At 36.9% G+C, this 27,676-nt stretch overlaps 1 protein-coding gene across 1 annotated transcript in view; it reads right to left on the reverse strand.

Annotated features, from left to right (window-relative positions):
• R3HDM1 (R3H domain containing 1) overlaps positions 1-27,676 on the reverse strand; it is a 112,248-nt gene that overhangs the window by 57,348 nt on the left and 27,224 nt on the right. Inside the window, exons 10-18 of the mRNA XM_081095379.1 lie at positions 26,335-26,443; positions 26,148-26,243; positions 21,323-21,360; positions 21,188-21,238; positions 20,860-21,086; positions 18,314-18,568; positions 15,535-15,686; positions 9,126-9,434; positions 4,331-4,454 (exon numbers count right to left, since the gene is read on the reverse strand). Coding sequence (XP_080951505.1) covers positions 4,331-4,454; positions 9,126-9,434; positions 15,535-15,686; positions 18,314-18,568; positions 20,860-21,086; positions 21,188-21,238; positions 21,323-21,360; positions 26,148-26,243; positions 26,335-26,443 — 1,361 coding nt within the window. The remainder of the gene's footprint in view (positions 1-4,330; positions 4,455-9,125; positions 9,435-15,534; positions 15,687-18,313; positions 18,569-20,859; positions 21,087-21,187; positions 21,239-21,322; positions 21,361-26,147; positions 26,244-26,334; positions 26,444-27,676) is intronic.

Consider the following 27,676-nt stretch of genomic DNA (forward strand, 5'->3'; position numbering starts at 1 on the left):
TTCAAATGATTTTTAGGTATCTTATTTTATGGCATGCTTTAATGCATAATGATCCTAAAAAGTTATATAGCAATAGGAAAAGAGATATATTTGCCGTTTGCTAATGAGTTTGGCATACTTAAGAAATTAAATTTAAAAAATATTTTTTAATTAATTTCAGAGAGGAAGTAAGAAGGAGAGAAAGAAATATCAATGATGAGAATCATTAATTGGCTGCCTCCTGTGCCAGGGATTGAGCCCACAACCCAGGAAGTACCTGACCGGGAATCAAACTGTGACCTCCTGGTTCAGATGTTGACATTCAACCACTGAGCCACATCGGGCAAGACATTAAACTTTTAAGAAAAGCTCCAACCAAAATGAATCTGCCATACAAATCTGCTTTGGAAAAGAAATTTAAGCAATAGCTTTCACAAATTTTTAAAAGGTAAGTTACATTAAGCCAAGGTTGTCATTTAAATTCAAGTCCCTAGTGCTGAGTACGATGCATGATTAACTGGTATTACAATTACAGGAAAATATAAGCAAATGTTAATACCTTAATACAGCAATAAAAAAAAATAAAAGAAGAAAAATATAAAAAAGCAGTGGAAACCTGAGTAAAAAGAAGCCAGGAAGCAGCTGAAAAAGAGACCGGTTCACTGTGAGAAATGTAAACCTCTCAGACAGTGCTACGGCCCCGAATCCAACAGCTCAGGAACAAGGCCAATTATTGCAAATATTAAACATATATGGTGAAGCTGCAAACTTTTCAAAAGAGTCATAAGAATGAAAGCAGCTAGATAGAAAATAGCCAGGGCCTCACAAACCTAAAATCTTTGCTATAATCACTACTTGCAGAAAAAGGTTTCTTTATAAGTAGAAAACAAGCTTCTTAAATGTAGTATACTTTATAGTCTCCAAGCTGTAAATTTTATGATAAAGAGTTAGGATAACAAATCCTTATTGTAACTGGCAAGTAACCAGATCTTTTGGAACTGTTGTTTATAGGACTTATTTCTTCATAGTAACTCACTTGCAAACCAAGTCTTCGATATTCCTATCTTTCTGAACTAGAAACGACTCATGAGACAGACACACAGAATCATGGCATTTTAGGATACACAGAGGCTTCAAAAGAAAACAGGGTAAAACTCCCTTACTTGGAAAACGAGTCAATTGAAACCCAGAGGCTTTAGGTGATACACCTAAAAGGAGTTAACAATAAATAAGGGCTGCCAGGATTGACTATATTATTTTCTTTCATGTCATATACTACATTGTCCAAAAGCCTTATGTAGCCAGAATTTCTTCTGCTTCTGTTGATAGAGGTTGACTACCTTGTTTTGAATGACCAGGGTAGTTTCACATTCATAACAAAGGATCTGTTTATTCATTTGTAATGTTAAGTACTAATTTCAATTCAGTTCCCCTAACAGACTGGTGGTTTATTGTCAAGGAGACCAGTAACTGTTGTGGTCCTCTGGCAGACACACGGATAAAAGACCAAAGCATTTCATCCTTTCTCTCTGTCTCCAAAAAGGGAAAATAGAGAAAATCCTGTAATTCATTGCTCATACCCTACTTGGTCTAAGAATAGCTAATTCAATTGGGTTTGTTAATTTATGGCAAAAATTTCTTTACAGTTATGTACAAACATTTAAAAATTATTTATTTGTGCCTCAGTGAAGAAAAATTGTTCCAAATCTATCTATGCTTTCATTATTTGGATGAATAATTCACCCTTTCAGGCAATAAAAGAAAACAATATGCTTAACTAAATGTTTGAAGAAAAAATGTTAAGATGTGACAGTTTCTAATGTTAATCAGTTCAGGATGATAAAATGTAGGGAAATATAAGGAAAAAAATAAGAAAAAGAAAGTCTGATGCTTACATATAAAAATGTAAATTATTGAGACAGAAATTGCTATAAATCTGTGAAAAAAATCAGAAACAAAAAACTGCCTGTCCATTTCCCAATGCATTTCACTTTTCTATTAGGACACTGCAAACATAAATGCATATTTTCTATAACTTTTGACATAAAAAATAGGCATTAGCTAACTAAAAAAATCTTTAAATTATAACTTTTAAAAATATTAAAATCCTACAAATTCTATAAAAAGTTTCAATATAATTACTAACACAGTACTTGGCACTGACACTACCAAACTTTTCTTTCAAGGGAAATTTCTATTGTACCTATTGGCATAACAAAATTTCTTTCCCTTTCAGATAAGGATCTTTTGAGGATTTATTTCTCCTCTTCTTCGAACTAAATGAGATTAAACTAACTTAAGCTGTAAGTTAAGAGGATACTACATAAAATAACTGGGAGGACCAACTCTAGTTATAAAGTGTTATATTATGACTGACTCTATGAGTCAAACACAATGTCAAAAACTATTTAGACATATTCTCTCTATGCCTATATTATCTAGATGCAATCTAATTTACTTGTTTTCTTCCTTTTCACCATAACTAGCATTAGAAAAAAACCCCAACTTAAAATATTACTGATGATAAACCCATGCTATCTGTTATACACATATTTGGCCTTCAATTAGGAATGTCATTTTCAGTTGTTTTCCATTAAGTGGGAATATTTTTTGCAGAGATGCATTTGTGTAAGCACACTGGTCCCATCTGTGACTAAAAGTTTTAATTCTGTAGGCAATTTGACCAAAATTTAGTCATGAAAAAGAAGAAAACTAATTAGCTCACACAAATGCAGAACAAAGGATCTTTGATTGCCTCATTAATAGGGTGTACTAACGAACTATGTTTATTAGTCACACACAAGGTGCTTGAATGGGGGATGTGAAGGTAAATTTCTTTTTTTATTATCATGGTATCAACTATAATCTGTATTATAATTTTCAGAGAAAAAAAAATCAAGACCAAAACAACATAAAAAGTCAGTCACTGAGTTTCTAGGAAAACTTGGAAAATAATGTCTATAAGAACAAAACAACAATGTATTAAAGCTAACGAGCAGTTTCACAACCAATGCTTCTATGTATAAAGAACAACTTTTGATGCCTTTAAAAATGATAGCATATATTAGTTTACATTATAAGTGGACTATGTTATTAAACTTCAGGAACTAAAGAGTCATATTGGAGACAGAGGGCAAATTCAAAGTTGGCTAAAAGGACCAATACTTGTACTCAACATCCTTTAGAAGAGTATCTGTCACACACACAGTTCAGGGCCAGTAACACACAAAAAGGAAGAACCTACATATGAAGTATAAGATAACTCCTAGGAGCAACAGAGTAAGGACTGGAACTTCTGTAGGGATAGTAAGTAAGAGGCCTGTCTTGTAAAAGAAGCTGGTAAGTCACAATGATCACTGAAGATTGCACAAGTGATGAGAAGCAAAAGCACTTCTCATCAGATAGTGCAGTGCAGGAGTCTTCCTTCAGAAACTGCAGTTCCCCTTCAGAGCTCTAAACAATATCACGAGCAAGAAAATGCCCAAGTGGAGGTGAGGGATTATGTGGCCTCACTGAGTCACACTGACATAGTCAGAGAGCCTCCAATGGTGACAAGCAGCCAAAAAGGCTCCAAAGAAACCAATAACAATTCTACTTCAATACCTAGAGTTATGAAAAGCTGAAAAAACAAAACAAAACAAAAAACCCTTATTCAACATCCAGGGCAGAAGTATACATCTAGGTGGGAAGCATGGAGAGAAATGAGTTCAGTAAAATAAGATAGTTTTATATATTGAGATCAATTGTTTTCACTGAATGCTTAAAAAAAAAAATCTTTTTGAGTTTTAATATATTTGATATGCCTAGTATTAGACTGCATTTGATTTTAAAATATCTTTCACTATACAACCAGCAAACTGAAAAACAAAACACAAACATAAATATTTAAGAACATTATTTGTTTTAGAAGCATTCCTACTAACAACTGAGACAAAAATTTTTCACTAGGCTAGAGTTCTCAATCAAATTTAGGTTCAGGAGACATTTTAACTTGTCTTGCCTTTCTTTTGTCATTACCACTGGTGCGTTACCAGGCTGCAAAGAAGGCTTCTTCAACTACAATGGCAGTGAGCACCAGGAAGCTGCTCACCATACTGCTCAGCCTGGTACAACCTGCTCACCATGGCCCCCATCCCTTTAGCATAAAAACCTGACCATGTGGTATTTGCTAGCATGTGCTAAGATTTGCCCACTCTTTTACATCACAGGCTTGCATATTCATACGTACGTACATATCTGAGACCCTTGATAGACTGAGTGTGGCAGTATCCTAATAGTAAGACTGAAATAAAGCAGGATGAAAAAAAGCAGTCCCTGAGCACTAAGAATTAATGACAAAAATGCTACTCACCTGTCTGCTGTGCGGTCTGTAGCAGTGGTTGGTTTAGATGTGAATTGTAATGGACAGAAGGGACTGGGCGATACTGAGGTTGACTGGAGTGATAGTGGCCTGGAGCACAATAACAGGCTGGCATCTAGGATAAGTATTGAGAAAAAAAAAATCAATTTTATTTGCAATAAAACCTTTTTCTGCTATGTACATCAGAGTGTAATGAAGCAATAATTCTTTTCAAGACCAATCATCTGAAAACTGATTTTCTTAGCTTTAACTGAGAAAATTTTAAAAAATTTCAAACATACAATATAAGTACTACCACCAATTAGATTTAGTAGTTATTAATTTTTTTGGCCATATTTGTTTCAGATTCTCCTCTCTATGGAGATCTTCAAGAGTGCCCATTTCATTAGGAAACCAGCCAAGCAAAGAATTTATAGATCTGTTATAAGCCAAGAATCCCCAATATTTACTGTAATATTCTTCTGTCTTTGAAATATTAGACATAATAGAGATGTGATTCCTTAATTTTTCTTGGATATATTAGCAAAATAGTATGTTTTGATTTTAGGTCTCATCCATTATTAAACTTTTCAGTATGTATGTATGTATATGTATAAATAATATTTTTTTCTTAAATAAAAGTCATAATGTTTATAGCAAAAATTATCATTATATTTTTGTTTATAATGTATATATATGACAACAATGGAGAGAGGGTAAAAAGAATTATATTGCTGCCCAGCTGGTGTGTCTCAGTGGTTGAGCATCAAACTATGAACCAGGAGGTCACGGTTCAATTCTGGGTCAGGGCACGTGCCCGGGTTGTGGGCTCGATCCCCAGTAGCAGATGTGCAGAAGGCAGCTGATCACTGATGTTCCTTTCTCTAACTCTCCTTTCATCTTTGACACAATACTTGCAGTTTTATTTAAACATCAGTTAGACTGTGATACGGTAAAGGTACATATAGTAGTCCCTAAATAAAGTACACAAAAACAAGATTCAAATGGCTATAGATAAGAAATCAACAGAAGAAATACAATGAAACACTAAAAGACAAGGCCAGTGTGGCTCAGTGGATTAGAACAACGTCCCTTACAACAAGCACGACAAACTCACAGCACTTATTTGGCCCGTGTTAGCCTTTGAGTTTTACATGCTTCCCTTATAACAAAGGGTGGTGGGTTTGATTCCTGGTCAGGGCACATACCCCAGTTGGGGCATGTAAAGGGGGCAATTGATCGCTGTTTTTTTCTCTCTCCCTGCCTCTCTCTAAAGCCAGTAGAAAGCATATCCTCAGGGGGTGAAAAAACCTCACTAAAAGTGTTCAAATAATACAAAAAGCAGGAAAAGAAGCAGATAGAAATAAAACACAGATAGGACAAATGGAAAATAAATAGCAATATAGTATACCTGCATCTAACCATGTCAATACCTCATAAAAGATAAAAGAACTAGACACTCTGATCAGATTGTATAAAACAGCAAAAACAACAACTATATACTTACTGTATGTAAAAGACACTTTAGGTATAAATGCTGCTAATAAGAGGGTGAAAAAAACTAATTTAAATGCAAATCAAGTAAATGCTGAAGTCACTATATTAAAGTCAGATAAAATAGGTTTCAAGACAAAGAATAGTAATAGAAACAGAAAACCATTTCACAACATGAGTCAATATATCAGGAAGGTATAATAAATATGAATTGTTCAATGCATATTCAAATACTATGTAAAGACTGATACAACTTAAGGGAGAAGTAGAAAAACAACTATCATTTTTGCTAGAACTATACAAAATTTACATAAGGATGTAAAAGATTTGAAAGACACTATCAACCACAAGACAAATCAATTAATAGTTAAAGAATACTAAATGCAGCCCTGGTTGGCTTGGCTCAGTGGTTGAATGTCCACCTATGAAACAGGTCACAGTTCAATTACTGGTCAGGGCACATGCCCGGGTTGTGAGCTCGATCCCCAGTCTGGAGTGTGCAGGAGGCAGCTGGTCAATGATTATCTCTCATCACTGATGTTTCTCTCTCTCTCTCTTTCTCTCTCTTTCTCCGTCTCAAATAAATAAAAATATATATTTAAAAAAGTCAGTGAACATAATTCAGTGCTAATAGAGTAAAGGGGAGTGGTTGGGAATCACATGATTACTTCAAAAGACAGACAAACATTTCACAAGATTTAATATTCATTCATGGGAAAAACTTTCAGCAAACTAGGAACAGATAATGTAACAGTTAGTGATTAAAGACTGAATTCTTTCCCCTATGCTTGGAAACGAGGGAAGTATATGCACTTTCAAAACATATTCAGGTTAATACATGGATTCTAGGGGAGATTTTCGCTAATGGTACATCTCATAAAGGGTTAATATTCAAAATATATGAAGAACTGGTACAACCTTGCATGAAAAACAAACAAACAATTCAAAACTGGCAGAGGACCTAAACAGACATTTCTCCAAAGAGGACATATAGATGGCTGACATATGAAAAGATGTTCAATGTCACTAATCATCAGAGAAATGCAAATTAAAACCACAATGAGATATCACTTCACATCTATCAGAATGGCTATCATCAATACATCAACAAACAATGGTGGTAGTTTGGAGGGATGGGTGAAAAAGATGAAGGGATTAAAAGGTACAAATTGGCAGTCACAAAATAGTCCCGGGATGTAATGTACAACGTAAGAAATATAGTCAATAACATTGTAATAACTATGTTTTCTGTCAGGTGGGTACTAGACTTATCAGGGGGGAACACTTTATAAGTTATATAAACATCTAACCACTATGCTGTACACCTGGACTAATAGAATATTGAATGTCATCTTTAAATGAAAAAAAAAAAAATCTTCTTTAGAATATTTAAAGACATTAAATATTTAGGGGTTATAATTAATAAAATATGTGTAATATTTATATAATGAAAACTACAAAATATTGTTGAGAACAATTAAGGAAGATCTAAGTAAATGGAGAGAGATAACATGTTCCTGTACTGGAAAATTCAATAGTGTTAAGATGTCAACTCTCCCCAGACTGATCTATTCCTAACCCTTTGAGTGCCAACCAATATTCTAGGAACTATGCTAAAATTGCCAAGGCATTTTTGCTGATTTTACAGCAGTTTAGGAAAAAATTATGAATTGCAAGTAAATGAAGTTACATATTCAAAAACTTAAGGAAGCCTTTACTACATTGACATATTTAGCAATATCATCATCACTAATAAAAGCAGACTTAGAACTGGATGCCATTTCGAAGCTTTGATAGTGCTCCCGACACTTTTGGCCAAAGACAGGAGGAGCGGGATTGTGCTCCCTTGGCACTCTAGGCGTTAAAATGCATTTTATTTTTATTTATTTACTAGAGACCCAGTGCATGAAATTCATGCACTGGTAGAGTCCCTATCGGCTGGCTGCTGGCCAGGTACTCCCTCCCTTCCCCAGGTCACCTGCTGCCACAGCCTGCTGGGGCCTCCCTCCCTTCCCCTGGCTGAACTCCCAGATGAACTCTCGGTCAAGGGAACAATTTACATACTATGCTTTTATTATATAGGATTTTGGTTCCTATATAATATATTTTTATTATTGACTTCAGAAAAGAAGGAATAGGAGAGATAGAAACATCAATGATGAGAGAATCATCATTGATTGGCTGCCTCCTGCAGGCCCCACACTGGGGATCTAGCCCACAATCTAGGCATGTGCCCTGGCTGGGAACTAAACTGTGACCTCCTGGTTCATGGGTCAATGCTAAACCACTGAGACATGCCAGCCAGGCAAAATGCATTTTATTTATTTAGAAGAATGTTTTTTATACACATATACGTATATTTTTTTTATTGAATTCAGAGAGGAAGAAAGAGAGAGATAGAAACATCAATGATGATGAGAGAGAATCATTGACTGGCTGCCCCCTCCCCTCCCCCCCCACAATCCCTAATGGGGATCCAGCCCACAACCTGGGCATGTGCCCTTGACCAGAACTGAACTTAACCCTTCAATATGCAGGCTGAAGCTCTATCCACTGAGCCAAACCCACTAGGGCTACATTTTATTTTTATAGTGTATTTACTTTAATGTGTTTCTCTTAAGCAAATTATAAAAAACAAACCTGAGTCAGAAGGAAACTCCAAGATCACATAATTTACTCAACTGTTATGATGTTGTCTAGCATGCACTTGAAAATCTCCAGAGAAAAGAAAATGCTGACAAGTTTTGCTTACATATCCTTATAAATATTTAAAAAATATTTTTATTGATTTCAGAGAGGAAGGGAGAGGGAGAGAAACAGAAACATCAAGGATGAGAATCACTGATCAGCTGCTTCTTGCACACCCCCTAATGGGGATCCAGCCCACAATCCAGGTATGTGCCCTGACCCAGAACTGAGCTGTGGCCTTGATGCTCAACCATTGAGCAACACTAGCTGGGCCTGCACAAATTCTTTCCCTGTGAAATTAAAAATAAACACTCTAATGTAGCTCTAGCCAGTTTTGCTTAGTGGATAGAGCATCAGCCTGAGGACCGAAGGGTCCCAGGTCAAGGGCACATACCTGAGTTGCAGGCTCGATTCCCAGCCTTGGTCCAGCCTTAGTTGAGTGCAGGCACCAATTGATGTTTCTCTCATTCTGTCCCTCCCCCTCCCTTCCACTCTATCTAAAAATCAATGGAAAAATATCCTCAGGTGAGGATTAACAAAAAACAAATAAACAAAAAGACTCTAATGTGAAAAGTGATCTTAAATGAAAAGCCTCCGCGGAGAGGGAGGTGAAAAAGCAACCTACCTGTGGTGAGGGCTGCTGAATATATCCCTGCTGCTGGAGCACAGGCTGGCTGACAGGGTGACCAGAAGCAGAATAGCCAGCAGTAGGGACTGGCTGCCCAGGTGGCAGTGGGGGAGGGGGAGGAGGAGGGGGAGGAGGAGGTGGAGGTGGCAGTAGTGGAGGTGGAGGAGCCGCTGTCATGATATAACCAGACTGCTGTGGGGACTGAAGAACAACAGTGGACTGGAACATAGTAGCATGAGGGTCAGAACCATCTGCAGATGGCTGGCGGGCAAGACTCATGTGGCTAAACTGAGACCCAAGGTTGTCCTGATAAAAAAGGAAAAAGTCAAGTCAGTATGCCTTCTGTATACAGACCAAACTTATCAAAGAAAACTACTTTTCTTGTATTTTAAGATGAGTTGCAATAGTGTATATTATGGAAATCATTTATCTTTATCAGACATGACTTAATAAAAGAACAGCTTCAAGAAAATTAAACTCTAAGGCAGGAAGGAGGAATATTACAATGCTGTCACTACAAATTGCTTATAAAATACATATAATGGAAATGCATACATGCAGAAGAGTAGGGTATAACAACATTTCACACACAAACAATAAAAAAACCACTTATTTAAATAAAGATTAAAAGCACATTAGCATAGAAACCCAACCTGAAACCTGTATGTTGATGTTGACCAATGACACATCAATAAATTTAAAAAAAAAAAAAAAAAAAGCAAGCACATTAGGATGTGAAAGTGAAACTGAAAGGACTTCAAACTCCAGGTAACTAGCAAGGCACAGTACTAATTATTCTTCACTTTAAATCATCACCCCTCTTCCTAGAAGGCAAGATTCACTAAAAGCATCTTTGTGTTTCCTATTATACCTAACAAATATACTAGCAGAAATTAAATAGAAACTCTATCCACCTTGTCTTTTTTTCTAATTTCTCAAAAATAATTTGGCCCTAATTCTATTCTTCCCTAATCTGTTTCAGTCTGTTCCTTAAGTCACATGTCATTCAAATGAAATCCAAACAACAGTTTTTTACTGCTCTTGCTACTTGGTGAGCAGGCAATGGTGCCCAGTCAAGATAGGGTTATGATTTATGTTACCTGACAAATGTTTCTCTGGCTCAACAACATAAATACCAGTTCTGACTAGTCTAGATAATATCATCACTGAAATGAAAATAACAGGGTTAAAATGGCATTTCCCTGCTCCTGAGGAGCCGCAGATTGGCAACAATATATACCACATCTCCACATTTTGTTAAGAAGAAAACTGAAAAAAAGTTAAAAAATTGGGCAGTGGAGTTGTCAGATCAAAGTTGACATGCCTGCATTTCTAGTCTGCTGTTTTTTCCAAAGTAAATTAAGACTATAGTGAAGATAAGGGATGAAAATGGGAACCTGATTTAATGATTGAAAATATATGGTTTTACTCCTCCCAAATAGCTGTTCTGTTCTCCTAACTCAATGCATAGTGTCAGAAGGGAAAAATATACCTAAGTACACTAGCTGTAATTACCAATATTTTAAAAAGAGATACCATAACTGCACACCACCATTACAGTCATCTTGGCAAAAAGTCAATTTTGTTATTCCAATGATCTGCCATTTTTCAAAACATTTTGAGGCTTTTATGTTATTCCTTTTAATGTTGTCAATTTTGAAAATGCTGGCAAAATTTCACTTTTTCAGCCTGGAAGTGATTTTTGAAAATCATTAAGAGCCAAGGCTGGTAAATAAAGTTGCCTCCAGCTCTAAACAAAACTACCCCAAATAAAACAAAACATTTCTAAAAAGTGTAGAGTGATTTTAAGTTATAGCTAGTACTTTAACTTGGAAAGCATTTTTAAAATGTGATAGGGAAAGAATGTTATTAGGGAGATTCATTTTAAGGGAAGAAAACTGATATTTACTGAATATGTCATGTTAGGCACTATGCAAGAAGTAGTCTATCACTGTTTCACATGGTTACTAACTACAGGTCACACAGAAAACACACAGCAGCGGTGCAACGGAGCCCTACGGGCGGTATAACTTGGGGGCATACTTGGGATTAAAGGAAGTACCATTACTTTATAGTCACAGATTAAATATCTAGAGATCTTCTTAGAAATTTACTTAGGAGGATGTCTCTCGCAGTTTTAAGTTTCAATTCACCCTAGTAACTGGAAGTATACTGGGCCTATGGCTTTGGGGATAGACTAGGAAGCCTATCTCCAGATGAACGCTGCCATCCCAGAATTGCAGAGAGCTGCACTGACCTCAATGAGAAAAGTAGTGAAAACATGTTAGGACTAGAATTGTCTACATGAAAATTATTTCATTATGAAAGGAAGGAAAAGATTAGGGATTATACAATCACCGCGATAAGCAAATGTAACAAATATTTTATGAAAGAAAATGAATTTCTTTCTAATACAGGATAGAAATACTTTTCAGTATATATGTATCCCTGACTTTAATCACATTCACGAGCCTTCATCACACATCCATCCACAAAAACAATGCAAGAGGTGAATAGAGAAATAGTACCACAGAGTATTGCTGGGTGGGTGAGATTGGCAGGAGCGGGGATGGGTAATGAGCTGGAGAGTACGAAATAGGCTGTGAAGAGGACTGCAGAAGACAAACAGGCTAAGGAATAACGGGTTGGCAAACAACGTTAATGTCAGAATAAAATATTAGAAGAATTGCAAAAAATGGAAAGTCATAAGAGCCAAGGCAATAGCTTAAACTAGATTTATAAAATCATCTTCAACACAACAATGTAGGAAACAACAAAAACAATGCTAAATGAGGAAACTCTATATAGTAAAATTTTTGAGAATATACCTATGCTTAAATTTAATACACAATTAGAAAGATAACTTTGTCATAAAAAGATTAGATTCACTGAAACAGGTACTTTAAATCCTATTTTCTAACCAAGACCCTGGTTTAGGTCAATCAAAACAAAGCCACTTTTCCTTCCTTCCTGATTTGATGAAGGGGCTGCTCTATTTAGTTATATAACACTAAATAATAAAATAAAAACTTCACTTATTTTGTTATCAGACAGTAATAACTTACATAACATCTATGCCAGCTACTGCCTTTATTTGATATGGCACAATGAGGTACTCTTTTGGAACCAAAGTGCATAAATTTTTAAAAATTTTTAAAGAAAAATGTATTAGAGGTACCATTAAGAACAACAGCCTAAAGAAACAACACACACATACATACAGGCACATGCAGACACACAAACACATCTCTTTTATATATGGAAGATAAACACACTTTTCTTGTAAGTAAAAATTTTTATTAAAATCTAAGAAACCTGCCCTGGCTGGAGTGGCTCAGTGGTAGAGCGTTGGCCTATTCACTGAAGGGTCTCGGGTTTGATTCCTGGTCAAGGGCACGTACCTGGGTAGCAGGTTTGTTCCTTAAACCCATTGCTTGAGGGAAGCAACCAATCGATCTCCCCCCCCCCCCCCCACCTCCTCTCTCTAAAAATCAATGGAAAAAATATCCTCAGGTGAGGATTAACAAAACAAACAAACAAAAAGCTGACAAAACTAGTTCTTGCAATGTTTTTCACTAATGAAACACGCTTGCATTTCAGGGGAAAAGTTTCCCAAAGGCACTCAATAAACAGGTGTTTTGAAAAATAAAAAAAACTTTAATCATTCCTAAATTTTATGGAATATAGCTGGTCATCTATAAGCTAACATTGACATCTGATTTAGATTTCCAATCTTATATTTACATAGTTTATTACAAAGGGGGTAATATACATATTGGCTTAAATATTATTATAATCATAATCCATTTTATATGTGGGCAATCAGGCTAAGGTGAGTTAAGTGACCTGTGAGTCAGTCATGTTAGCAAGCAATGGAGGAACCCAGGCAATTTTATCTAATAAAAACTCTTACTTTTGGTCAAAATGTATATATATGAATCTCCCTCTGGAATATTTCTAAAGAGAATACTTCAAAATTGCAAAATAAACCAACGGTATTAGGGAATAATCTAAAAAAGAAGCAATTCTTATGACAATTAAGCTGTATAAACGAGTTGCATTTTTACCATAATATCAACCCAAGAGTTTCTAAAAATATGAAAGGCTTATATTAGCTTAGAACCTTACAAGAAAATCTAGAATTAAAGTAAAAGTACTAAAAAAGGTAAAAGCTGAAAGACCTTTGAAGTACCTACTGTTTCTTCACTAACTTCTCAACTAGAAATGAGCAAGCTTCCTCATGGATGACAGCACCTATCACACTAAATGAGGTGTAGCTTTAGAAGTTCCAAATACAGGGTACTGAATGTGTTGTTAAGGTAGACAATCACTAAGATATAACTTTCTTCCAGACAACTTGACCTACTATGTAGGTGTCAGATGAAAGACAAGCTTTAGCCTGCTCTGGGATAAATGAAAGAGCACTATGAGCACCAAGGGTATGTATTAATGTCTACCAGAGTGTCAAGTGGTAATGAGAAAAATGTGGGTTAAGGAAACTGGCTGATTAAAGTAAAAAAAAAGCTTTTTAATGTTTTTATTATTATTATTATCATTATTATTATTATTTTTTAGAGAAAGGAAGGGACAGGGATAGAGAGAAACAGGCTGCTCTCTGCGGGAATAGAGCCCGGAACCCGGGCATGTGCCCTGACCAGTAATTGAACCAGTGACCTCTTGGTTCCCAGGTTGACGCCCAACCACTGAACCACACTGGCTGGGCATTTTCCCCCTAAATATATTTTTATTGATTTCAGAGAGGAAGGGAAAGGGAGAGAGAAATAGAAACATCAATGATGAGGAAGAATCATTGATCGGCTGCCTCCTGCATGCTCCCCACTGGGGATCGAGTTTGTAACTCAGGCATGTGCCCTGACCTGATGGGAATCAAACTGTGACCTCCTGGTTCCCAGGTCAATGCTCAACCACTGAGCCATGCCAGCTGGGCCAAAGTAAAATTTTGATACCACTAAAAAAAAAGAAAGCCTTAGCACCTCCTTTTCCTATTTAAAATGTATCTGGCTGCAAAACAACACCCATTTAAAGTGATTGGTTACAAGAAATGTAGCCCATGTGCAGGCTTTGGAAATCACCGCATTCTTTTGTGTGGTTATTTGAAATTCCATTGATGATTATCTCAGTGTGCAAACGATAGTTACTGAGTATCATCTGTTCATCCATTCTCTATTTTTATAACTGATGATGAATTATGAAGAATGCAAGGAAAAAGAGCCATGAAATTTGATGCATACCCTAAAATTTCAAATTATAATCCATTAAGGTATTTATTTCTAAACTAAATGGTCTACGACACCTTCATTTACAATAGTCTCATAACTAAATCAAAGTTATTTTTTTAAACAACTTTTTTTTTTGTCTTAAATTTTACATATGTCTTCCAAGTTATTTTTAAGAGGTATATAACCATAAAAAAATCCTTACTAATTTTTGAAGCTACCAGACTAACATTATTTTAACTGAATTAAATAAAATGAAAATCAGTCTTATAAAGCTCCTAGTGAAATACACAGTGCTACAAAAACCACATGATAGTAAAATGAAAGAAAAACACTTTAGGATCAAGTTGAATTAAGCTAAGGCAGAGAAGAATAGGGAGGGAGTTTTAAGCAGTTTAATATGTAACTGGGTATATATATTCAAACAGGTTGGGAAGTGACTATGGGAGTCTTTGGAAATAGTTTCAGGCAATTTCCTCTACATATATGAATTCATATTTATAGTCTTAGGAATGCATCAGAAACTGTGACGTCCATTTACTTTAGATAAACTGCCTTGCCCAGTATTGGGAGTGTTAATTGCCAGAAGAACAACTATTTTCAGTCCTTCAAAATATTTGATAACTTTATCAAATTGCTGTACATTCTTCATTCCTACAATACAAATGACATAATTTGTGAGCAAAACTAATGAAAATTCTCTAGTTCAAGTTTATCGCCATACTTCTTTCACAAGAAATTACTCTGCATTTTCTCATTAATGAAATTTTTAGTGCAGAACTTGAGCAATTCAACTCAGTTTCTTCAAACTGCTGATCTGTTGAATTTTAAAACAACACACTTTCCTCACTGGGATAATGAACAATCTTAGTTTTATTTTTATACCTCGTGTCCATTTCTTGCTGTTATGAAATAGGGATAAAATACTTACCAGAGGCTCATGACATACAAAATTCCCTTTCCCCCCATATATATTCTGTATTTATTAGCTGAAAAGCCCTTGAAGTTAACCTGCCTTCCCTACAAGTAGTGAGTGGGACATCACTGGTGGAGAATATTAAAGTTCTAAGAGGTACTTACATGGGCTATCTCAATTATACTTAGTGAATTTAGTCCCAAATATGCAAAGGCGGGTGAACTTAGCATTATGTAATCGTGGATATGTGCACCTGTGAGAAAATGTGATTAGCTGGTTGTTGTTGAGGTGGTGGGGGTGGCAGAGGTGGCTGTGCAGGTCCAGGCACTTGGGTTCTAATGGGCTGTTGAGTCATAGGAGGATTATACACAACTGGACTCCCATCTGGGTTTATGAAGGGCTGACCTAAAAAATTTAAAGAGGAGAAAAAAAAAACCTCATTTACAACAGAACTTGAAAATAGGTCATTCTAGTAGCAATTTACAGTACATGTCTACAATCTTTAGTAACAATTCCAAAGCCTCAAGTTTTTGAAAACCAAAAGATTTGGATTCCTAGCTTAGGAGGTAAAGTCTGACATTATATGAAGCTATTAATAGTTTTTCCACACTTAGAGTAAATATTCCAAAGTTTCTGCAGTGTTTTACTGTAAGGCTGCTACTCCAGAATTTCTCAAGTTTATTTTATAATACACATTATTTTCCGAAAGCCTCTGGCTTCTGGATACATCTTGCTCTAGTTACAAGATTGTGGTGCTTTAGTGCTGCAATACATTTCAGTTTCAAGAACAAAATGCTTGACTTTGGGATACTAGAACATTATTAATTAGCCTTGATTAGGTGGTGGGAAATAGCTAATTTACAGGTCACATTGTGTATATTTAACTAATTAAATTAAAACTGAATGAAAATTTAAATGGTTGACAGCATCGAATTTTAAACATAGACTTGATGGCAGTATCCTTATTTTGTAGTTTCTAACTTGTTAAAAATGGTAAATAATTTTTAAATTCTAAATTATTTTCTAAAATAATCTTTTTTAATTTCAGTGAGATTTATTGATAGCTAAGAGAGAAAACTAAAGAGAGCTTTAATATTGATTTTGAGGCTTATTTTCAGTGCTTACTATCAGAGGGATATTTTAAATAACTGAGTAAATTTTACTCTTTCTCTACACATATTCTAAACAACTTTTTCTAATATTTTTATTGTGGGAAAATAACCAACAAAGGGAGATAAAAAAGAAAATAAATCCCCCATAATCTTATCATTAACAATTTGGATACCTTCTTTCAGACTTTTTCAATACACATATAGATTCAAAGATTAGTATTTTTCCCTCACTATACACTAGATTATATTTTTTTTAAAAAGACTATGTGAAATAAATTGACCACTGACTATGATACCCATTTAGTATGGGAATAATACAGAAGAAAATAAGAAGTTTGAATAATAGTTTCTTACATTGCCTTCAAAACATCATTTCTTCCATGATAAGTCCCTACTTTTAAAAAATCTATGACATATAATAATATTTGGAAGAGAAGAATCCACTGTGCCATTGCTATCAAGTGGCAAAAGTCCTCCAAAGTCAAATTATTTTTATCAGTTTCCTGACAATTTATGTGCTGGTTATAAATAACTAAAAACAAGTCATGCTGGATATTTGCTGATTGTTCATTTTGAAAATAAGCAAAGAAGTCACTTTTGAACTCATTTTAAATTAAGAATACAATTTAATTTCAGATTGACTAGTTCCTTACTCTGTTATTCTCTACTCAATAGAATCAATCATGTTACCAAAAATATATTAACTGATGTGTTTTGAATGAAAAAGAATAGGGAATAGTGAAATATTAAATCATCTTACATCCTGCACCAGGAAATAGGAAATTTAATAATTTAATAAACCTGAAGGCTAAGAAGATTACTTATTAAGCAAAACCTGAATTTCTAAAGAGTCAGTTATTTAATTCAATTCTTGTATAGGAACAGATGTTTGAATACTTTTATCTTAAAAAACAAAAAAAAAAGAAATACAAATGAAGTCTGAAAGCAATGAATTCAAAGCCATGGCTTTCTCTACAACAAACAAAAGGAACATTCAGCGACCCTGAGACTCTCACCTGTAACTACCTTGCTTGACTACTACCATCTTGATGTGACCAGTTTTTAAGGAAGGTTATCAAATGCTGTAGGTTTTCATTATTTTACCAAATAACTGGGCTATGTTGTTTTGAAGAGAGACCAAGACTTCTTGTGATCTTTTAAAAGATCGCATTTTTTCTACATAAGCCATTTTTGACAATGGACATAATGAAATGTATTATAACTGAATCTCTCAGAGGTTGTTTCCCTATCTGTAAATGAGAATTTAACCTACCAAACTAGGTTGTCATAAGGATTATAAAGAATGTATTTAAAGCACTTAATACAGTATATGACACACAGTAAATGATTGGTATATGCAGATCATTTTCTAATTGCAAAGAATATGTTTTGTCAATATTAATTCATAGTGACTACCTATTTTCTTATACTAAGAAGATTTCCTTTAGCTTTTCCTCAGCAGAAAACAATGAGCATATTCCGAAGGACTATTACTTACATGTTCTTTCCATTTCATTCTAACTTCTTTTTCATGAAATGCATACTATTTTCCCAGAATAAAGCTTTAATCAAATACAACTCTTTCTATCAAAGTTTAATCAAATAAGGCTCTTTCAAAGGTGGTTGTCTCATTTCTAGAAAATGAGTTGTTTTTAGTTACAGTTAGGCCATTATTTGGCATAAAAGATGATGTCATAATGAAAAAAAATACTTTCTGATATAAATATGTCCTTTAACATATTTCTAGCATAAGTGTTTTTATTAAAGGAAAAATTTTATTCTAGGAAAAGTGCTAATTACGCATGAGAAGTAAATAGCTAACAACACATTTACAGACATCAGATTTAACATGTATTCTTTAATTTTCAGATAACTCCTGATATCTCAACTGAAATAAACACCTTTTTTTGGGATACCAACCTGTTTGTGGGTTGATCAGAATACTGCCAGGTGGTATGCCTGCCGCTTCCAAGGGAAGCAAAAAGAAGCTAGTGCTAGGAGATGCGACTTGCCCATTTAGGCCGCCATCAAAGGAAAGAGAACTATGAGTGCTGACAGTTGGATAGATGACAGGTGCGCCATGAGAAGACTGGCTGAGAGCTGTACCTGGAAGAGGCTGCTGGATGTGAGAAAGAGAGCCCGTAGATGACCCTACACTACCAGAAGACTCAGAACCTAGGGAGGAGTAATGAAAAATATGGATTTTTTAAACCTCATACAAAAACGCAGGTTTTAAATATGTAACAATAAAATTCACATTGCATAACATGTAGTTACCACATAAAAGCATTGGTTATTTTTGATTTACTGTACAATTTTGCTTTCCCTCCCCGCAATGAACAAGTTTAATATGGCAAACTGATCATTCAAGTTGTTAGAGAAAATATGGCTAAAGCATGCAACTAGCATGTTTATAATACCAGCTACAGACAGTCACAAAAAACACATTACCCAAGACAACGAAGTTTTATACATTTTACCTTTCAAATTAACATCTAGGAATATACAGATTATAATTTTCCCAAAGGGAAAAGAACTTAGCACAGCCAAATGCCCAAAGCCTCTTATACCAGAAACCCCTTATCTATAAGAACACAGAAAGATTAGTAGTGTAGGAATTAAAAATAAAAGATAAATTCTCTAAGAGAAACACTTGTCAAGTTTCATTAAGACTTTCATTTTCAGCTCATAATTACAGCATTTTCCTATAATGTAAAGTCATCTCTCAATTTTTTATATCAAAGGGCAAAGACTGCATGAAAAATATCCAATTACTTATATTAGCATTAGCTAAAATTTATTTCTCACTGCACTTATTAAATTGATAATTTATTTATTTTTAACTGTTTTATGCCTCCAATTGATTTCATTTTCTATTACACTGAGATAGAAAATGTCACTGACTTTCAGTATAATAGCCAAAGGTGAATAAATAAAAAAAGAAAAAAAAAGATTTTGATAATGTATACAGTTAATCAAGTTTTGAAAAATGGTTTAAACTCTGGGATGGAGAATTAATCTTTAATAAATAAAATAAACAAATATGAGTACACAATACAGATTCCCTCTGAAGGACTTCTATTTTAATTTGTGCCAAAATTACTATTGACCAGAACTATATAAAATATATTTTTTCCTATTGAGTTAAATAATATTTCTTTTTATCACTTAAAATAACACGGATAAGAAATAAATAGTATATGTTCTTAAAATGTTTTAATTTGGCAGTGTCTGAATGATGTTCTCATGATACATAAGTAGTTTTTTCTGTTATGAAGACTTTGTGGACATTTTTCAAATAAATGCATATTTGGTACATATGCGTATTTCTTATATTCATAAAACTTACCTATTTTTAGCAATATTCTATCATATACACCAAGACATTTTTAATAGCTACAATGTAAGTTAAAAATGTGACAAGTGCAATCCGCAAGCATTAATATTTAAAGCATTGACTATGGTCGGGGATTAAAAAAATACTGTCACTTTCAAATACACACCTCTCCCTTCAATTGTTATCTGTACAACACCAAATGTTTGGATTGACCCAAATAGGCTAAAGAGAGGGAGCCACTTCTGCTGCTGCTCATGCTTATTTTGGGATAAAAATAAGGATCTACAATAGTGATGGCAAGCCTATGACACGCGTGTCAGAGGTGACACGCGAACTCATTTTTTTGGTTGATTTTTCTTTGTTAAATGGCATTTAAATATATAAAATAAATATCAAAAATATACATCTTTGTTTTACTATGGTTGCAAATATCAAAAAATTTCTATACATGACACGGCACCAGAGTTAAGTTAGGGTTTTTCAAAATGCTGACACACCGAGCTCAAAAGGTTCGCCATCACTGATCTACAAGGATCCTGAGAGCTCTCTTAGTATTGAAGTCAGTTCGTAAAAGTGTAAAGAGAGTATGTTATGAGCCTAAATGTTATGTGCTCTAAATGCAAAGAAGCTAAAAGAATGAGGATGTTATTAAAATTTCCACTCATTCAATGCAATTACATCATATTATTTTTTTTTAGTTTCAAGTTTCTCAAAAACTTCTCAGCAATTCTATTCATTTTTGACTGTCAAATGAAGAACTTTATCGTAAAAAATCCAATCAATAATTGTTAGTATTAGCTGAAAATGTAATCACTGTTAAATAATCCTATGTGAGAAACCATCCCCTTCCAACTATAAGCAATGAAGAATTTCCAACCACCTCTGGGTACTCAAACGTTTAAGAGATGACATTTCATTGAACCAACATGATTAAATTTATGTTACAATAGAGAATGAATCTTAATGTCAATAAACATTATCTTTAAAGTTCTTTGAAAGTGCTCAATGCACTGCTGATAGGAATTTTATATTTTAGGATAGTTATATAAACCGTATGAAACATAAAGAACTCAGACAACATTAGGGAAACTAATGTTTTGACTGCACAGTTCTAGACAGATATTTATACCTGCTTTCGAAAGCCTACTTATGCTTTTGCTGCTTCCAGAACTATCACCCCTTGTCAGGACGGAAATTCCACTGAAGCTGCTGGCTTTGGTTACAGTGGGTTTGAAGTTGCGGAGAGAGCTGTCTGAATCTGTGCTGCTCCAGGGCCGTGGCTCAGAGTACTTCAGCTCATTCTCAGTGCTGCTTTGATGGCTATTTGTTGATCTCCCTGAAGCATCTTTATTAACTCTGTAATTTAGAAATAAAACTTTGAAAAGTGAATAGAGACAAAAACTAAAAGAAAAAAATGCTTTATTTTTCAATACTGTATGAAAGCATGCTTACAATACCTAAATATCTGGCGTCTCTGCTGGGTACTACTGGCATCCTCATCTTGGATTCTGTTGGCATTTTAATAAGACATTTTTATTTCTATTAGCATCAGTCAGATTGTTACCAAAACAAATGTTAAAAAATTTCCTCACCTTTTGTCAATAATATAATTCTCTTGGGAACACAGGGACTAGAAAAAAAAATAGATATATAAAGTTGAGCTTTTGCAAATACAATGCCATCTATAAACCAATGATGACAACAAAAGTCATGTGTAATAATTAAAAAGTATTATTACAGCCCTAACTGGTTTGGTTCAGCGGGTAGAGTGCCAGCCTGCGGACTCAAGGGTCCCAGGTTTTTTTGTTTTTTTTAAAATATATTTTATTGATTTTTTTACAGAGAGAAAGGGAGAGAGATAGTTGAAACATCGATGAGAGAGAAACATCGATCAGCTGCCTCCTGCACACCCCCCACCGGGGATGTGCCCGCAACCCAGGCACACGCCCTTGACAGGAATCGAACCTGGGACCTTTCAGTCTGCAGGCCGACGCTCCATCCACTGAGCCAAACCGGTTTCGGCTAGGGTCCCAGGTTTGATTCTGGTCAAGGGCATGTACCTTGGTTGCAGGCATATACCCAGTAGGGGGTGTGCTGGAGGCAGCTGATCGATGTTTCTCTCTCATCAATGTTTCTAACTCTCTATCCCTCTCCCTTCCTCTCTGTAAAAAATCAATATATATATATATATATATATATATATATATATATATATATAGTATTATTACAAACCCATCTCCCCCGCCAAATCCACATGGTGATAAAAGTACACAAATAGATGATACTGGATTTTATTTTGGCTTGGTAACACTGTGCTTGAAGCCATCCATTTTTATGGTACAAATTAATTTGAAATTAAAATATTCTCTTCCAAATACATGAATCCATTATTATTATACTAGTGGCCCAGTGCACAAAATTCGTGCACGTGTGTGTGTGTGTGTGTGTGTGTGTGTGTGTGTGTGTGTGTGTGTAGGGGGTGGGTGGTGGTGGTGGTGGTGGTGGTTCCCCTCAGCCCAGCCTGCACCCTCTCCAAACGGGGGATGTCTGACTGCCGGTTTAGGCCTGATGCTACAGGGACCGGGCCTAAACCAGCAGTCGGACATTCCTCTTGCAATCTGGAACCGCTGGCTCCTAACTGCTCACCTGCCTGCCGGCCTGATCGCCCTAACTGCTCTCCCCTGCTGGCCTGATCCCCCTAACTGCTCTCCCCTGCTGGCCTGATCCCCTTAACTGCTCTGCCCTGTTGGCCTGATTGCCCCAAACTGCCTCTGCCTTGGCCCCGTCACCATAGCTTTGTCCAAAAGGATGTCTGGAAGTTGTTCAGTCTAATTAGCATATTACCCTTTTATTAGTATAGATATTCAAGGTATACACCAATCTGTAGATTCCACCTCATTCACACAACAAATACTTTGATCACTTGTAATTCACCTGTCAGGTGAAGCTAACTCTCTCATTCTGCAGCTATGGCTGTTGCTGTAGCAGTGAACAAGCAGCTATGCCTCAACACAGCTTTTCTCATGCTATGAATCTAGATCAGGCAACCATCATTTTTTTGTTTGTAATATTACAACAGTATTCTAACTAGTTTTTCAGCCACCAGACCAGGAGTCACTATGGTCAGACCTGTTTGCAAATAAAGTTTTATTGAAACACAGCCATGCTCATTCCTTTATGTACTGTCTATAGCTGCTTTCATATTAAAAAGGCTTATTTCAATTGATGCAATAAAGATTATATGGCTTGAAAAAGTCTAAAATATTTATGATCTGGCCCTTTATAAGAAAAGTTTGCTGACCTCTGCTCTAGGTAAAAAGTTTTTGTGTCATCTGCCCTCTGCTTATTTGTCCAGTCTAAATGTCCCTCATTTCCTGTGTCACTTAGCTATAATCCAATCTTTCTAAATCTTTCAATTTCTCATTGTCAAATTGTCCTTCATCAAATACTGACCCTCTACATGGAACACTTTAGTCCTTCAGGTCTCCTCTTGGAAGCTCACTCTCTCTCCTTCCTCAGCTATGGTGTGTGGCGTTCTCTGCTGTGTCCTTATTTTACCTTTACGCCTCTACACAAATCACACACCATATTGCCATTGTCTGGCTACCCATCAAGGGTAAAGACAGTATATTGCTTAGAAACTAGACAGAAATGTATCTCATTTAGGCTCTGAGTTCAGAAGACCTGGGTTGAAATCCCAATTCTGTCATTATAGCTGCATGATCTTTGGCTATTTTACTTAGTCTCCTGGAGCCTCAGTTTCTTATAAAACAAAAGTAATGATACTATCTATCATATAAAAGCTGTTTTGGGAAAAAACTATTGTAAGTTTTCATGGGTATACTCTACTATGCCCAGCATAGCACCTACTATGGGTGCTCAATAAAATTTGTTGAATAAATATTGCAAATTCTTAACTGTTAGTCTAGATATTAATGTTATGTACTGTTTGTTTTTTGAATATAGAGGAAGTTTCTATCTCTGGCAGTGATAACACTAACTACACACATTCATATATCCTTGAATAGTAACTAGTACTGCACAGACAGATGATTAACAGATATTGGTAAAACCAACCTGATTTTCTTCTCGAGTATCTGCATAAATTAACTAGCCACTTAAAAGGTTTCTTTCATATAAGCACTTACAAAGTGGAAAACAAATATTAATTTAAAAAATCAATTAGCTTTATTAAAAGAAAAAGTTATCTAAAAATCTCAAACCTGGAAGAAAAAAATATAAAAACTACTAGGGGCACAGTGCACAAATTCATGCACCTTGAAGTGAACTGTGGGCCACGAGGCTGCAGTGGGCACAGGGGCAGGTCTTGGCTCATCCTCTGTGCCCCAGCCTGGCCCCTCCTGCTGTGGCCCCTGGTCCTGTCTGTTGGCAGCCCTGCTCCTGCTGTTCCGAGGCACTAACAGCGCCAGCCTCGCTTGCACCTGCTGACGGTGCAGAGCAATTGGGGACAATGCAACAGGTGCGAGTGGGACCAGTGCCGTCAGCGGATGCGAGCACCGGCTGCTGCCCCGATAGCTCCTTAGGAGCAGGGGGAGATGGGGAAGTCCCCAGGGGTAATTGGGAACGGCAGCCCACTGCTTGCACTCGCTGATGGAGCCGAGTGATCATGCTTGGCGTCGGCAGCAGGTGCAAGCCACAGCTCTGGCGCCTGCTGCGGGTGCAAGCAGGGCCAGCACCGGCAGCGGGTGAAAGTGGCAGCTGCCAGCACCAATCACCCCTTAGGAGCAGGGGAAGGTGGAGAAGCCCTGAGGGGAGATCGGGGCCAGCAGCCACCACTCACACCTGTTGACAGCACTGAGAGATTGGGGCCAGCGCTGGGTGTTGGCTGCGGGTGTGAACGGCAGCTCTGGCACTGGCAGCGGGTGTGAGTGGGGTTGGTGCCGGCGGGAGCAAAGAATTTTCAGTAACTACCAGAGATCTGCCCGGATGACAGCGACCAGAGTGCCGCCTGGGTCTGGCACCCCCGCTCACCTACTCCACCATCCTGCCGCAGCAGACGCCTGCCATGTTACACACGTGCCCCATGGTGGTCAGTGCACGTCATAGCGACCAGTTGTGTGGTTGCTCCACTGTTTGGTCTATTTGTATATTAGGGTTTTATATATATAGATAGATAGACTAGAGGCCCAGTGCATGGATTCATGCACCGGTGGGGTCCCTCAGCCTGGCCTGTGCCCTCTCGCAATCCAGGACCCCTAGGGAAATGTCGGACTTCAGGTTTAAGCCTGATCCTTGCAGGCCTGCAGAGATTGGGCTGAAACTAGCGTCCAACATCCTCCGAGGGATGTAGTAGGGTGCGAAATAGCAGATGGCCGGGGAGGAGCCCGAGCCCAGACTGGGCGCTGTGCCGCTCCCACTCATCCTGGCCCCGCTGTGCCTGCGGTTGCTGCTCAGCAGCACTGCTGCGGAGGTGGGAGAGGCTTGCACTGCTGCAGCTGCGCAACCAGCTGTGAACCTGGCATCTGGTGCCCGTCGGTTAGCTGAGCAGTGTTCCTGCTGTAGGAGCACACTGACCACCAGAGGGCAGCTCCTGCATTGAGTATCTGCCCCCTGGTGGTCAGTGCGCATCATAGTGACCGGTCGACCATTTAGTCGACCAGTTTTAATGGTCGCTTAGGCTTTTATACATATAGATATACTCAGTCCAGAATATTACTCCCATAGTAGATCTGCTATTAACTTTTGAAAAACGTATGTAACTCCTGCAATATAGTATTTTATATACTATTATTAAAATGAAAAAAACAGTATTTCTAAAAGGTAACTTGATATGTAACAAATGTGGTTAAAAATGTGAACAGCAGATTAAGGGAGGAGTGAGCTCCTATACTCCTATCTAATAAAGAGGCTATATGCAAATTGACCATTACTCCAACACACAAGATGGCTGCCCCCATGGGGTCAAAGATGGCTAGCAGGGGAGGGTAGTTAGGGGTGATCGGGCTTGCAGGGGAGGGCAGATGTGGGGGGACCAGGCCTGCAGGGAGGGCAGTTAGGGGTGACCAGACCTGTAGGGGAGGGCAGTCGTGGGGGACTCAGGCCTACAGGGGAGGGCAGTTGGGAGTGACCAGGTTGGCAAGGGAGGGAGTTAGGGGTGACCTGGCCAGCAGGGGAGGGCAGTTGGGGGTGACCAGGCCGGCAGGGGAGGGCAGTTAAAGGCAATCGGGCTGGCAGGGGAGCAGTTAGGCGTCAATCAGGCTGGCAGGGGAGTGGTTAGGTGCAATCAGGCAGGCAGGCAGGCAGGCGAGCGGTTGGGAGCCAGCAGTCCTGGATTGTGAGAGGGATCCCAGATTGGAGAGGGTGCAGGCTGGGCTGAGGGACACTCCCTCTCCCTGTGCAACGGGCCTCTAGTTAGTATATATTCTAACATGAAGAGCTAAAAAGAACAATACATACATCTTGGGAAAATATACGATCTCTAGCTCTCTGGTACTCTTCTTCTCTTTCTTCTATAGATTTGCTTCTTCTGTCATCTTTCAAACGTATTCTTATCTAAAGAAAAGAGAACAATTAATTCTTGGGAAAATAATCTGCTGGTATAAGTCCTGCACATATAAAAAATGCTCTAATTGTGCTAAATTACCTGGTTATCATCTTTGTCAAAGCTAGAGTTATCTCTCTTGAGGATATATCGTTTCTGAAAGTCTTCACCTTTATCATCCTTAATATGTTCATTGAATTTCTGATCAGGTCTAAAAAAACAAAAACAGGGGTACAGAAAAGATAATATACAATATTTACAGAAAGGGTAAATATAACATTTAATGAAAAGCAATAGAAGTAATAAGTTACCACTCACTGGTGCTATTAATAGGTAATTACATTATTTTATTAACGCCTCATAATAATCTTCCAAGAAAATATTAACTATCCCATGTTATTTGTGAAAGGCCATATGAAATATAGTGAGAACTCTGGAATCAGGCTGCTTGGGTTCAAAACTTAGCTTTACCAATTTAGTTGCTTTGGGACTTACACAAGTTACTTAACTTTTATATTCCCTAGTTTCCTCATTTGTAAATGGGAATTATAGTCTACCTACTTCACAGAGTTATTCTGAACATGAATTGATAGACAACACTTAAAACAGTAAAAGTTTGTTATTATTATAAATACTACTTAGAAATCAGGTTCAGATGCCTTAAGTAACCATCCAAGGTCAAAGGGCAAGTCCATGACTGAGCCATAGTTGGAGCCTGCTATGTAAGACCCAAAGACTATATGTCCTCTTTTCATTGCCTCCTCTAAATATAAGAAAAAATTCTAGGACAAAATAAAAGTATACAGTATTATGTTATACTCCTATAGTACCTGGTTTAGTGTTACATAATTGAAAGTAATAAAATATTTGTGGCTGCCTGACCAGTGTGGCTCAGTGATTGAGCATTGACCTATGAACCAGGAGGTCACAGTTCGATTCCCAGTCAGGACACATGCCTAGGTTGATGGCTCAATCCCTAGTAGGGGGCATGCAGGAGGCACCTGATCCATGGTTCTCTCTCATTGATGTTTTTATCTCTCTCTCCACCTCTCCCTTCCTTTCTCGGAAATCAATGAAACAAATTTTAAAAAAATATACTAAGTAAGCGAAACAGAGAGCAGATCTCCATGTAAAATTACATACAGAATTAAAGAGAAAAATACAGTGTAAAAACAGTTTCACAACCAAACTAATGAGAAAAAGACTGCATTTTTTAGGAGTTTGAAAGATTGTCTATGTAGTTCTGATCATGGCAGTATGTTGTTATTTCTGTCACATGATTACCCTGTTTACTTGTATAAATTATTTTTGTAGCCAATAAAAGTCACATTTTCTTATTCAAGGAGTTTGTACTTGGGTGAGAGACTGTCATTCCAAAGTGAACTATATGATTTAACCAACAACCTGGCAACTTTTCTAAGAGTAGCTGGATTCCCACACCAAA

This window comes from Myotis nattereri (assembly GCF_964212035.1).
Source record: "Myotis nattereri genome assembly, chromosome: 7".
NCBI classification, from domain to species: domain Eukaryota; kingdom Metazoa; phylum Chordata; class Mammalia; order Chiroptera; family Vespertilionidae; genus Myotis; species Myotis nattereri.